General features: G+C 46.2%; 1 protein-coding gene across 13 annotated transcripts in view; it reads left to right on the top strand.

The window, feature by feature from the left end:
- DNM3 (dynamin 3) overlaps positions 1 to 14,741 on the top strand; it is a 330,309-nt gene that overhangs the window by 49,805 nt on the left and 265,763 nt on the right. For all 13 annotated transcript variants that reach the window (XR_002100165.1, XR_002100164.1, XM_019530783.1 and 10 more), the window contains exon 2: positions 3,090 to 3,163. Coding sequence is in view for 11 of the 13 variants with exons in the window: in XM_019530783.1 (XP_019386328.1) it covers positions 3,090 to 3,163 (74 nt within the window). In the remaining 2 variants the exon portion in view is untranslated. The remainder of the gene's footprint in view (positions 1 to 3,089; positions 3,164 to 14,741) is intronic.

Here is a 14,741-nt window from a genome sequence, read left to right as displayed (position 1 = left end):
GGCAGTAGTCCCCCCATCCCCCAGCGGGCTTAGTTCAAAGCCCGGTGGAGCAGGTCAGCCAGCCTGCTCTATAAAGCAGAAGTTCTATAAAGCAGAAGTTCATGATAGTAGAATATGGAGGAAGGATGTACTTAAACTCCAGGGGAGAGGGAATGTGAGGAGTTAATGAGTCACAGGGTAGACAATTGGCTCATGGGTCTCAGCTTTCAGGAGCAGGTGACAGTGGATTTTTGCTCGGAGAGAGTACCAACAGGCCTCAAGACAGCAGGAGCATCTGGATTCTCTCTTCAAACTCCCTAGGGTTAAAGCACATGGAAGGGGAAGGAATTCAGCATTTGGATTACCTGACAAGTCTGGTGAGGGAGTGTCTGAGAGAAGCCTGACCAGATTTTGTCATAACCTTTGATAGAGCTGGTGAATGCTCCCTTCAAACCAGGGGCAGATCTAGGGTGGGTGCACTGGTGCACTTATACCCCACTTTGATTCCTGGTCCATCCAAAGTTTAAAACCAACTGCCTAGAAATACTGTTGCCACTTCCAGTTGGGAGATGCTGAGGAAGTTGCTTTACTTTATGGCTCATTATAACCTATATTGGGGTGGGCAGTTATTTGCGCTGGAGGGCCGCAATGAGTTTGGTTGAGCTGTTGAGGGCCACAAGCACATGTGCGCAGATGCACACACACAAGCTCCCCACAGCTCTCCCACCACCCCCTCCCCTACCTTCAATCTTGAGCACATGGCCAGGTTGGGCAGGAGCTGTGCCAGCTGCACCCACATGGCCTGAAGTGGGGCACAGGACTATAATGTGGTAGTGACCTGGCTGCATACCAGACGCTTGAGAAGGAGGGAACAGCACAGCCCTGGTGTGGTCATGCCTGGATAACCTGCTGCACCCAACCCCCTTCTCCTTGCACCCGCTCCCCCACCCCAACTCTCTGGCATGTGGCTCAGCTGGGTTGGTGCCACACTGTGTTCTCAAATGCCACTTTGGGCCGCAGGTGCAGCTGGCATAGCTCCTGCCTGACCCAGCCTCATGTCGGGGTTAGACAGGAGCTGTGCCACAGTTGGGCAGTAGCCAAGCCAGCTGCTCTAGCTGTATCCATATGGCGCAGCCCAAAGCTGCACACAGAAATGGCATGGCACCACGTTAGCAGCGCCCATGCCCTTACCAGGTCCTGGGTTGGCCTGGATAACCTGCAGGTCCTGGACCTTTTCTCCCTGCATTTCCTCTGCCACCAACAGGAAGAATCATATCTGAGCTACAACTCTCACGGGGGGGCAGAGCTATCTGGTTTGCGAATAGTTGCAGGGTTGGAGCTGCACACAGACAGCCTTCTGGGCAAAAGCCTGGCCAGGAGCTCAGCACCCCTGCCTTGGAGCGTACACTGTGAGCTGGGAGGCAGGATGGGCAGGGCTGGGGAGGGGAGGGGAGTGGCTGCCTGGCTGCTGGAGCTGCTGCAGCTGGCTATGACACAGGAAAGGGAGAAGGGTGAGAAGCGTTGAAAGCCAGGGAGGCTGTGGGCTGCATACAGTTCTCCTTCAGAGGAGCAACTGTGGACCAGAGAGAATCATCTGGTGGGCTGAATCCAGCCGGCGGGCCATATTTTGCCCACCCATAATCAATCTGATCCCTTTTAAACACTTCAGTCATAACCTCTCTTCTTTTTAATGGTCTTAATGTTACACCAAGCAAGCTATCTTTTGTTCTGCTATCTATTAGCTGGCCTTGGTAATGTAGCTCCTATTTCACAGCCCTGAAAATTGTTTTTAACTGATTCCAATGAAATTATATATTTTTTGCTTCAGTCTTAAACTTAATAATATGGCCCTTAGGCCCTCAGTATATGAGTAATATGAGCTTGTAGTATATTTTTAACTGGAGAAAAATATGTTGTGTTGTATGTGGTGATGCATCTTACCATGTGCACCTTCATTTTCAAAATTCTAGATCCACCCATACTTCCAACTAATTAACACGTCCGGACTCAAGTTCTCTCATATGCTATACCATTTCCTGGGAGGAATCACTTCTGACTAAAAGAAATATTTTGTTCAATTCCTTTCAAGGTGTCACTGTTATTAAGGCATTCCCTGCATTACCTGTATGCAGTTTTCTACTGCGGTGTACTGTATTTTACCAGTGTTCACCAGCTTAACCTGGGTACTCTCTCCTTGCACACTTGTTATGAAATGCTTCATTGGCATGTAGTGTCTAGGTGTTGATGTGCACCAATATGTAATTATCTAAGTCTGTTAGTATTTTAGCCTTGTTGTCTCACAGTTAAGTCATGCCATGGTATAAGGCTGGGCAGGTTCCACTAGTTTACCTCTCTGAGGTTTTTAGTTAGGGTCTTACACACAGCTCCCATATATCCTTTGAAGGTTGTCACGACTTTCTTTCTTAGATTAAATTACTAATGAAGAATCCATTGTGGTCACTGTCCTACAGAACCTGTCTCAAATTAATGAAATATGTTCTCTTCTCCATCCTCCATCTACTTAAATATATTTTCTTTTAGAGTTGGCTGAAAACTTTGAGCATTGTCTTTTGTCTGGCCTGTTTAAGCCTTATGTATTTGGGAGCTAATGTTATTACTCCCTTTAAAGCAAACTAAATTATGAATACCTTGGTACATCTTGATGCTGGCCCTCAGTTAATCTTGGCAATGTTCATCATTATGTTCTTTGTTTTGGGATAGGCATGAAGATAATGGCTGGAACGAATTCTCCACGGGTATATTGTCAGAGAAACAATAACTTTAATTCTCCTTCTCTTTTGTAAGGTTACCCTTGCACACACATCCACTCAATGTTATGGTGTTGGAGCTTGAGTGACGTGATGGCCTGCGTCTGCCCTGAAGACATTTTGACCTTTTCTTTACTTACTCTAGCATATTCTTTGTCGTCATTCAAAAACATTTTAAATTACAATAAAGGAACAGATAAGCATTTATTTTCTGCTCTTGAAAAGAACTTTAAAAATCTTCTGGTGCCCCTAAGATTGAAATGTATTCAGTAACTGTCAGACTTGTCTCACTTGTGATTAGTGATTTTGTTATAACATACATGTACCACTTATATATTTTAGGGATTTTCTTCCACGAGGATCTGGAATTGTAACAAGAAGACCATTAGTTTTACAACTTATCACTGCCAAAACAGGTGAGATTTCTCTTTCTCCCCTTCCATAACATATACGCAGCAATAAGTCACAGCTATAGATATATAGATATATATAGAGAGGAATAGCTATATATGTAGCTGAACATACATACATGCATACACAATAAATCATAGCTGTATATCATATGTGTGTATATGTATGTGTATATACGTATATATAATGTGCACAAAGCTATATAGATTCTACGTTCTAACTGTTAGCTATGTATATAATATGCATGTGTGTGTGTATATATAGCTATAATTTATTGGGGGGATGGGATTTAAAATTGTAGAATCATAGAAAATTAGGGAAGGGACCTCAGGAGGTCATCTAGTCCAACCCCCTGCTCAAAGCAGGACCATCCCCAACTGTATCATCTCAGCCAAGGCTTTGTCTAGCCAGTTCTTAAAAACCTCCAAGGATGGAGATTCTACAATGTCTCTGGGTAACCTGTTCTAGTGTTTTACTACCCTCCTGGTGAGAGTTTTTCCTAATATCCAACCTAAACTTACCTTGCTGCAACCTGACATCATTGTTCCTTGTTCTGTCATCTGCCACCACTGAGAACAGTATAGCTCAGGGGTTCTCAACTTTTTGGATCAGTGTACCCCTAGTGGCCAGACACAGAGCAGCGTACCCCCGGCTCCCAGCCGGATGGGCAGTGCCTGTGCGCAAGCATGGGATAGTGCATGGTGACGCCCCATTCCTGCCCACCTGCGTGTTGCCTTCTAGGGCCTTCTAGTGTACCCCTGGTTGACAACCCCTGGTCTAGCTCCATCATCTTTGGAACTATCCTTCAGGTAGTTGAAGGGTGTTATTAAATCCCACATCAGTCGTCTTTGCTGTAGACTAAATAAGTCCAATTCCCTCAGCCTCTCTCCATAAGACATGTGCCCCAGCTCTCTTAACTGTTTTGGTTAACACTGCGGGGAGGGCCCAAAACTGGACACAGTACTCCAGATGTGGCCTCACCAGAGCCAAATAGAGGGGAATAATCACTTTCCTGTATCTGCTGGCAACACCCCTACTAATGAAGCCCAGTATGCTGTTAGTCTTCTTTGCAACAAGGGCACACTCTTGGCTCATATTAAGCTTGCTGTCTATTATAACCCCCAGGTCCCTTTTTGCAGAGCTGCTGCTTAGCCAGTCAGTCTCCAGCCTGTATTGGTGCATGGGATTGTTTCATCCTAAGTGTAGGACTTTAGAATTCTCCTTATTAAACTTCATGAGATTTCTTGTGGTCCACTCCTCCAATTTATTTAGGTCTCTCTGAATCCTAACCCTATGCTCCTGTGTATCTACTACTCTACCCAGCTTAATGTTATCAGCAAACTTGCTGAGAGTGCACGCCATACCATCTTCCAGGTTGTCGATGAAGATGCTGAACAAAACTAGCCCCAGGATCAATCCCTGGAGCACTCCCTTTGATACTGGCTGCTAGCCAGACATTGAGCCATTAATTACTACACTTTGAGCCCAATGATCCAGGCAGTGTTCTATCTACCTTACAGTCCATTCATCCAACCTGTACTTCCTTAGCTTGTTTGTAAGAATGCTGTGGGAAACTATATCAAAAGCCTTGCTAAAGTCAAGGAATACCACATTCACTGCTCTCACAACAACCACAGGGACAGTCACCTCATCATAGAAGGCAATCAGGTTGGCCAGGCAGGACTTGTACTTGGTGGCCATGTCCAGACGAGCATGGGCCTCTGGTATGTGGCACTGCAGACATGTCTGCAATGCCACATACCTCACATTCAGCTGTTCTCCATGCTGCAAGGTAGCAGTGTGGGCTTTTTTTGACCTTGGGAGATCCCAGGGCCAAAAAACTCCACACAATAAGAAGTGGAGTGGTGCACGCTGGGGCAGCATGCACTGCCCAAAACTGCCAGGCTCTGAGCAGCAGCATTGCTACTACTGCAGCCCCAGGAGGCCTCCAGGACCCCAAGTTATGCTGCTGAGGCCAGCTCAGTGTTGGCCTTAGCCTCCCTTACCCCTGCTGTGCACCAGAGGGTACGTGGCACAGGAGTTCCCTAGGGACAAGTAGCAGTGGGACAAGGCGTGCTGCTGCTTCTTGTACCCAGGGAAAAAAATGTCCACACTTGTGTGGACATGGTTGGTGAGTCCTTGCTGCTTGTTCCTAATCACTTTCTTCTCCTTCAACTGCTCAGGAGTGGATTCCTTGAGGACCTGCTCCATGATTTTCCAGGGACTGAGGTGAAGCTGCCTAGTCTATAGTTCCCCAGATCCTCCTTCTTTCCTTTCTTAAAGGTGGGCACTATATTTGCCCTCTTTCAACTGTTCAGAACCTCTCCCGATCACCTTGAGTTTTCAAAGATAATGGCCAGTGGCTCTGCAATCAATTTGGCCAACTTCTTCACCACCCTTGGGTGCATCGTGTCCAGGTCCATGGACTGGTACACGTCCAGAAAATACCACCTGAGTTCCTGTCTCCTTTACCATCCTGAGCTGTATAGTCACTTTTGATCTGCTCAGGGTCTGTTCTGCACCCCCACCCACCCCAGCATCACTGGTGTCCACATGGGTGAACAGCCCATGGGGTAGTAATCAAAGGGCCAGGTGAGTCTCAGTAATCCTTCAATGACATTTTGGATCTGGGCTCTGGGCAGCCAGCAGACCTCCCAAGACAACAGTTCAGGCTGGAAGATGGATGCCTCTATCCCCCGTAGAAGGGAGTTGCCAACCACCACTTTCTTTTGGTGGCAGTGGTCTCAATCTTCCAAACCTTTGTGAGGCCTGGCCTGGCCTGGCCTCTTCTGCTTATGGAACATGCTTCTCCTTATATGTTCTCCAGCCAAACTGCTGCAGGTGGGGATGATGACTTCTGCTTGCTGCCAGAGGTCACAAGCTTCCTCTGTCCTGGGAGTCCATGTCCTTTTCCTTCTCCAGAGCTGCCTCTGGCAGTCCTTCCTCTGCAGTCCTAGAGGTCTCTTCCAGCATCAAATTGATGAGCTCCTCATGGCTGAGGATGCTTGAGAGCCTTTTGACCTCTTCCTGTAACTTCTTACTTGCTTCATGAGGGACACCATCAGGAGGCACCAGTAACATTTCAGACACTCGCCCACCTGGTTGTCACTGGAAGGAACCTGCAAGCCGCAGTCCCCACAGTGCTAAACCAGGATCTGGGTGGAAGCCTTGACAGAAGGCAGACCTGATTGGACAGATACCTCACAGGTGCAAGCAGAAGAAATGGCAGTGGCAGTGGCCCTGGAATTGTGATGTCCTCCAGTCATCTCTCTGGGTTTCTTAAATCCACCGCCTACTTCTTCCTACCCCACTCTCCAAGCAGACCTTCCTTAGCAGAATCCTCTGTAAGAAGGCTTGTTCGTTGCTCCTTGGTCCCAAAGGTTTCCTTTTCCCTGTTAAGCTGCTTCCTCTTACCAACCTTACAGTGAAGGAAGGTAAGAGAAAGTTTCCAGACAAGTTCCCTAGTGAACTCTCCACTCATTCTGGTCTCTAGTTAAACAAGCCTGCCTGCCTGCCTGCCTCACACACTTAGTGTCTATGTGTGTATTATATATAAGTATTTTACACACACACACAGAGTATGTGGTGTACAACCCTAAATAGGTGTAAGAAATCATGGACTAAATATAGACATTGGATTTATGATGCATTATAATAACCTGCCTGACATATGACTCCCCAGGTACCTTTCCACTAGTTAGCTGCTACATTCATCCCCCTTCTCTCTTCCCTCCCCTGATGTCCCCTGCCTGTCTCACCCACTGACTCCTTAGTTTATATTTTCACCGACTACCTGTCTTGCATGCATACCAGCCCAGCCTCTGCCTTCTTTACTATTAATTCTATCCAGGAAGAGCACACACACCAACTGCAGAGGCTTCCTCAGCCTGATGAAAGGTTTTTAAACCCAAAGCTTACTAAGAATTTTTTTCCCCAACTATTTAAGTTGTTCTAATAAAAGATATCAGATTCACCCAAAGAACTTGTCTGCCAATTGTCCAAAATTGAGTTCACAGTGAGGAATAAAGGCCCCAGTACTGAAAACATTTGTACATGCAGGTCATGCCTATGTTGCTTCCCTGCAGAGCCAGAGATGGCTGCTGAGAGTCAACCTTCACCTCTGGGCACATCTAAACCTACCGATTAGGTGGAGTGTGGCACTTCAGAGGCACACTCTTAGGAATGCTCTTAACCATCTAATCTGTATAATTACTGAGCCTGAGCATTTGTGGAGTGGAGGGAGGAATATTCTCGATGGTGGTCTCAAACTTGGCAGAGAGGTGATATAGACATGATCACAGAGTTCAGCTGAGCTCACACTTCCACCTGAGCCCAAGGTCCATAATAATTGGACTAAACCTTACAACATGCTATACATTTTCTTGTTGTTATGATGGCTGCCTTATGGCTAAACCCAAAATGTGGAAAAGTTTAATGAACAGATTTTTCTGCTGTCTAACTGTTTGCTTAGGTTGTCAGTAACCCTCAAAATGAATGGGAGGGGAGGTGTTGCTGATCACAGAGGAAGGGAGTGGGTGCCAAAAGGGTTGGGGAGTTCTTAGTGCTTTGGGAGACTTAAAGTCCCTGGTGCCTGCTCCCACAGTATGCATCTCACTGGATCCACCCCTGAGTGAGAGGGGGACAAATGAGGTTTATTGTATCAATGTGTTTTGTTTGGCTAAAGATAAAACTATACCTTGTATACAACACTATGATTGAGGAGTTGAAATGTTTTGTCAGAATTTTTTATCTTATCTAAGTGGAGTATCAGACAGTATACTTGCAAATGATCTCATTAGGTTGCAAACCATCTGGCATATATCACAATCCACTTGATTTTTACTACCAGCAACATAGAACAATCAGCAAATTTTATCATCAAGCTGTTGACTTCCATTTTTAATCCACAAATGTTAAATTTATATTAAAAATTAAGTTAGACTGATTTTGAAGTTGTAAAAATCAAGTATTCAAAAATTAGGAAATGACAAAATTCAAGTTACCTGTCATTTTGTGTGTATGCATTGTCACAAACTCTCTAGTTATTTAATCTCCTATAAATTTTTCCACAGGACTCTTGCCTCGTTCAGTGAATGGGTGAATTTATTAGTGAATTCATTATTTTGTTTCAGTTTTCACATTCAGTGATACGTGGCCTTCACTGAGTACAGTAGTCTGGATGTTATTTAATTTCTTAATCGGAATACTTTACAAGCATTATTTATTCAATCTTTCCAACACTTCTATGAAATTAAGTAGTTTTGTTAATCTTGCTTTATGCATAAGTAAAAAGTAAGGCCAACATTGTCAAGTGCCTCCTAATTTTGGGTTTACCAATTTGAGATGCTTAAGGTTTTCAGAGTACTTAATATTTTCATGGTACTGCATAAGCCCCAACCAAATTCAGTTGTAATTGTGAGCACTTGGCTCTTCTTTCTATCTGGCATCATGTTTCTCACGTAGAAACGCGCAATGGCGAGCTGTAAAAATTTTGTTTTGAGCAATGTGCCTAGGGTCATACAGGAATGCTGTTATAGAATGAGTATAAATGGTCAGTTTTGGGGATGGAAAGAAGTAAAAAGCAGGATCACTCAGGGATTTGTATTGGGAGTTGTACTGTTTAATATATTCATAAATGATCTAGAAAAAGGGGTGAGTAGCAAGATGGTCAAATTTGTGAATGACACAAAATTATTCAAAGTGGTAAAGACAGAAGTGGACAGTGAGGAATTAAAGAAGGATCTAGTACTATTGAGCTAATGGGCAACTGCATGGCAGATGAAATTCAATGTTGAGAACTGCAGAATGATGCACTTGGGCAAAAATAATCCAAACTGTACTTACACTATAATTGGCTCTGCGTTAGCTATTACCACACAGGAAAGAGATGTGAGGATCATTGTGGACAATTCACTAAAGATATTAGCCCACTGCTCAGCAGCCGTCAAAAAGCATACAAAACATTAGGGATTATTAAGGAGGGAGCTGTAAACAAAATGGAAAGTATCATTGTGCCCCTTTAAAAATCTATAGTTAGGGACCTACCGAATTCATGGTGGAAGTGGGGTGTGCTGTCACTCCCTTAACTTTTCTGGTCTGTCTGTGTCTCTTCCCCCCCACTCCCACCCTCCCAGTTGGTGGAGGGCCCCTGCTTGCAGCTTGCTTCTGATCAGTAGGGAGGTGACAAGTGTGGTTTTAAATATGGCACTGTTTTTGCCTCCTGCCACTGATAGACTGAGGGGCCCTTGATGGCTCTGCTGTTTGCTGCTGACTGGCAGGGAGGCAAAAACAGCATTATGTTTAAAACTGGTTTTAGCTTCCCTGCTGGTTGGGAGGGAGTGGTGGGGCCCTCCGCTGATCAGCAGCGAGAGCGGGGAAAGGGACAACGTGGGTGCAGGGGGACATGCAAGATTAAAGGATCAGCTGCGCGCTTGACTTCTGCTATGAATTTGGTTGGTCCCTATGTATGGTGCATCCACACCTTGAATACTGTGCCCAGGTCTAGTCCCCCCACACCTCAGAATGGATATAGAAGTAGAGAAGGTACAGAGAAGAGCAATGAGGACCATTAGTGGTGTGGAGAGGCTTTCATATGAGGACAGACTAAGGAAGCTAGGCCTATTCAGTTCAGAAAAGAGATGTTTGAAGGCGACATGATAAGAGTTGACAAAATACTAAATGGTAAAGACCAAAGTAAACAGATTTATTATTTACTATCTCTCACAGTACAATAACTGGGGGTCATAAAATGAAACTAGTAGCTAGTAGAACTAACAAAAGGAAGTCTTCTTTTTGCACAGCATGTAATTGAAGAGTGGAATTTACTGCTACAAGATGTTGTGGAAACTGACAGTTTGGCCAGATTCAAAAAGGGTTTAGACAAATTCTTGGAACAAAGAATGATGCATGATAATTCTTATGTTCACAGGGGAAAGGATAGAGTCTGGTTCTCTTTGATAATGAGCTGCCTTTATCATAAAATACTCTTTTCTCTTCCTTGAGTCCCTTTCTTATTTGCTATGCATCTTCCAGCTACTGCAGCGAATGAGGCAGTAGTCCTGTAGACACCTGCTTTCTTCCTGACTCATTCCACCTTCCATCCCGTACAGTGAATAAGGGAGGGTTCCCCTGGAAAAGCAATATAGCTGCTTACAGACATGAAAAAGAGTGCTTAGCGTTCAGCTCAGCATGCCCCTGCACCAAGCACAGCTCCTGCCCAGAAGAGGAATTGTCTTAGTTTGAGATTACTCGCCCAACATCTATATAGATTGGGTGCTTCAGTGGGGCTTTTTGAGCACTTTAAATAAAGCTGATTCAATCAGCTATTAGATAAAAAGCTCCACTGAAGCGCAGTCTGTACAGATACTGTGGAGCTGGGTCAAACTGCTGTGCTTCCTCTTCCTATAAAGTGCTGTTTTGAGTTTTTTTTTTCATGTCTGCCAGCACCCCAAGTGTTCAAGTACCTAAAGAATTCCATAATTCATATATACAAGATAAGGGTAAATTAAGGTGGCATAAGTACCATATTTCACCATGTGTAAGTCAGGTTTTAAAGCCCATTTTTGTGTCTTAAAAATCAAACTTGACTTATACACTGTGCCAGTGCTGCTCGCAGGGGATGGAGCTGCACCAGCTGAGCACCAAGCCCATCCCCATCTCCATCCCCTGTGAGCCTAACCGAGCCCAGTGCTGCTCACAGGGGACAGGGACAGGGGTGGGCTTGGAGCTTGGCCAGTGTTGCTTGCAGGGGATGAGGCTGTGCCAGTCGAGTGCTGAGCCTGTCCCTGTCCCCTGCAAGCGGTACTGGACTCGCAGGGGGTGGGGCTACACCAGCCGAGTGCCAAGCCTGGCCCTGTTTGCTGCAATCGGTGCTGCTGAATGCCAAGCCTGGTGCTACTTGCAAGGGACAGGCCTGGGCTTGGTGCCCGATGGGCAGAGCCTCATCATTTGTGACCAGTGTTGGGCTCAGCATTTGGCAGCACTGCTTGCAGCAGCCCCACCCCTGTGAGCCCAGCACTGCTCACAGGGGACGGGGACAGGGCTGAGCTCAGCTGGGCTTGGCACTTGGCTGGTGCAGCCTCATCTCCTGTGAGCGACACTGGCAGCGCCGCTCGCAGGGGATGGCGCTGCTGCAGCCAAGCACTGAGTCTAGCTGAGTCCAGCCCAGTCCCTGTCCCTGTCTCTTTCCCTTTCCCCGTCCTGTGCCAGCAGTGCCAGGCTTGGCACTGCTCGCAGGGGACAGCTAGCATGGCCCCATCTCCTGTGAGTGGCACTGCCGGCCCCAACTTATACACTGTGCCTATGAAAATCCTTACCTTTCAGATTGGAAAGCTGGGGGGGTCAACCTATACATGGTATTGACCTATATACTTTGAAATACAGTAACCTGAAATCTTGTGTTTTTCAGCTTTTGAGTGCTAAATTTTTGCAACTTAATTGTTTCAAGACTGTTATGTTTCCTTACTTTCAAGGCTTTTAATAACATCCTTCTAATACGCTGGCTAGCACTATGGAAGAAAGAGACTTGGGGGTCATCAGTGACCACAAGATGAACATGAGCCTGCAATGCGATGCTGCAACTAGTAAAGCAACCAAAACACTGGCTTGCATCCATAGATGCTTCTCAAGCAAATCCTGGGACATCGTTCTCCCCTTGTACTTGGCCTTGGGGAGGCCGCAGCTGGAGTACTGCGTCCAGTTTTGGGCTCTACAATTCAAAAAGGATGTGGAGAAGCTTGAGAGAGTGCAGAGAAGAGCCACACACATGATCAGAGGTCAGGAAAACAGACCTTACGACGACAGGCTGAAAGCCATGGGGCTCTTTAGCCTGGAAGAGTGCAGGCTCAGGGGTGATCCGATGGCCACCTGTAAGTTTATCAAGGGTGACCACCAGGATCTGGGGGAACATTTGTTCACCAGAGCACCCCAAGGGATGACGAGGTTGAACAGTCATAAACTACTACAAGACAGTTTCAGGCTGGACATAAGGAAGAATTTCTTTACTGTCTGAGCCCGCAAGGTCTGGAACAGCCTGCCATTGGAGGTGGTTCAAGCACCTACATTGAACACCTTCAAGAGCAAATTGGATGTTTATCTTGCTGGGATCCTATGACCCCAGCTGATTTCCTGCCCTTTGGGTGGGGGGCTGGACTTGATGATCTTCTGAGGTGCCTTCCAGCCCTAATGTCTATGAAATCTGTGAAATAGTAACCACCAAACCAACATATAACTTGAAAATAATAGTAGCCATTTGGTTTGTGACTGATACTATCACACCATTAACACCACTATTATCACACCATTAACTAATTCTATAAGCAGTACTTATTAAGTACAAAGCGGTCTGTACTGATTATCTCCTGTCATTTTCAATGCTTCTAGTAGTCAGTTTCAGGGTTGCTATTAGAAGTCTTGCAAATGATGGGAGTTTGTTAACTGAAGGCTTGCTAATATCACAACACAAAGTACTCTGTGCTCTCTCAAAATGGTTTACATTTGGGTAAGTGCAAAGTCCAGGGGAGCTCACAGCTTTTTCTTTTTTTTGTATCTTTTTTTTAGCCCCAAGGCTGTACACTTTGGTAGAGTACACTGTACTTTTATTTTTTTCCAGTACTGTTTTTTAAAGCAGCTTTAACTAAATTGGGTCACCTTTACTTATTTTATAAATTTAAAATAAAAGAAACCCAAAGCTGTAACAAGCTAGAGAAGCACAATTTTTCATGCGGGAGCTGTGCTGAATTGATCTGATCAAGTCCATACTTCTCTAATGTGCTATGAATCAAATTAAATAGAGAATGGTACATTAGTTTCCCCAGTACCATGAATAGACTCTCCAGTATGTAATTCTCTCATTCCTGCTCCCTTTAGTGTTCAACTGGGATAGGCATTTAAGGAGTACAGTGATGTCCACCTTTTCTTTACACCTTCAAGGGAAGGAGAAATACATATTTCTTCTTTGCATGGAAGTGTAAATATATATATTTTGACTTGGCAACCATCGATCCTCTGGATCATAGTGTATGTACAAGAGGTCTGTGTGACCATCACACTAAGACTTTCAGGATGTACACCTAGGCAAGAGCATGAAGGAGTGGAGGCTGCATTAGAACTATCACCCCCCCTCCCCCCTTCAGACCATCAAGACAGAGTCTAAAGGCCAGACTGAGTCCAGACGTTCAGTGCCTCAATTGTTGTAGCTTCTGCCAGAAAGAAACAGATTACAGCTGCTGCTCCTGCCTAATGCCTCAGCGGAGGAACATTTCTATCAGAATGGTGTCCTTTCTCCAACCAAGGAGTACCTACCAGGCAGTGGGGACTAGTGTTTTGATGTGCGTACTCTGGTACAACAGTGTGGTATTTTCTAGAAACTACCCTACCACAAGTAGCCCCACCATGTTGCCCCCAGGCCCGTGTACAGGGTAAGACCTAGCATTTCCCAAATGGAGATGCAGGAGTGGCAACCTATATTACATGGGTGGCTGCTAGAGATGTGTGAAACTTCGGTAGCTGATTTAATTCAGAGGAGATTCAGCCTGAGTTTGGGGACCAAATCTCCGAATCAGAATTGAATGGGAGACCAATTAAAAGCTCCAAATTGATTTGAAGTATCCGAATCAATTCACAAAAGATTTGGTGATTTGGCCATAGACTACACAGGCAGCTGATAAGTCTGTTGAGGTTGGGGGAGGGGGGAGGGAGGGATTGGGGCTGGGACAAGCTGCCCAGCCGGGACAGGGGGCATTGGACTTGGGGAGGGAGGTTGGGGGGGTGCGGAATGTGAGTGTGGCAGCACTGGGAGCAGGGTCTATGCCCTGCTGCTGCTTGCCCAGCCGGGGTGGGATGTAGGCACGGCTTGCTCTGGGTGGAAGGGAGTAAGTGGCAGCAGGGCATAGCCCCCACTCCCAGTGACTGTGGGAGAGTCCCCCCGCAGCCAGTCTCACTGATTTGGGGGGGGGGAGGAACAGTTCCCCCGCAGCCAATCCTGCCGACTGGGGATTGGTTGGGGGTTCCTTCTGTGGGCAATCGTGAGATGGCTGATCACTGCTGTTGATTACTGCTGCTGCTTCCAGAAGTGGCTATGGCCATTTTTGGGAGTGCCACAGTGCTCCACTCCCTGCCCGTTGCCTAAGCAGCGAGCGCAGCTGGTCAGGGGGTACACCAGTGCTCTCAGGGGGTGCACATGCACCCCTGTGTACCCTCTGTGCATCGCCACTGCCCCTGTCCAGCCCCACTGCCACTTTCTCCATACCCAGCTTGGCCCAGCTTGCATGCTGCCTGGCTGGGCTGGACAGAAACAATTCCTGGGACAGCTGGAAAAACAAAGGCAGCAGGCGGAAGAGGAGGGGAAAGGCAGGGAGAGGGATTTTTACTTCCTTTAAGAACTTAAAAATGTCCCTGGAGGATCCTGTGGTGTGGTCCAATCCAAAAGGGAGGTGAAGCTGCACCACTACACCCTGTCTGGATCGACCCATGACTGTGTAGTGTATGTAGGGAAAGGGAGTCTAGAGATGCAATTGAACTGGTGGTGATAGCAGAGGGAGTGGAGGATTTGACACCTCTGGTGTTGGTATAGGCTGCAGTCGG

Source organism: Crocodylus porosus, unplaced genomic scaffold, assembly GCF_001723895.1.
Source record: "Crocodylus porosus isolate Cpor-Errol unplaced genomic scaffold, CroPor_comp1, whole genome shotgun sequence".
NCBI lineage: Eukaryota > Metazoa > Chordata > Crocodylia > Crocodylidae > Crocodylus > Crocodylus porosus.
Note: the sequence above shows the minus strand (reverse complement) of the source record. Positions and strands in the feature narration are given on the sequence as shown.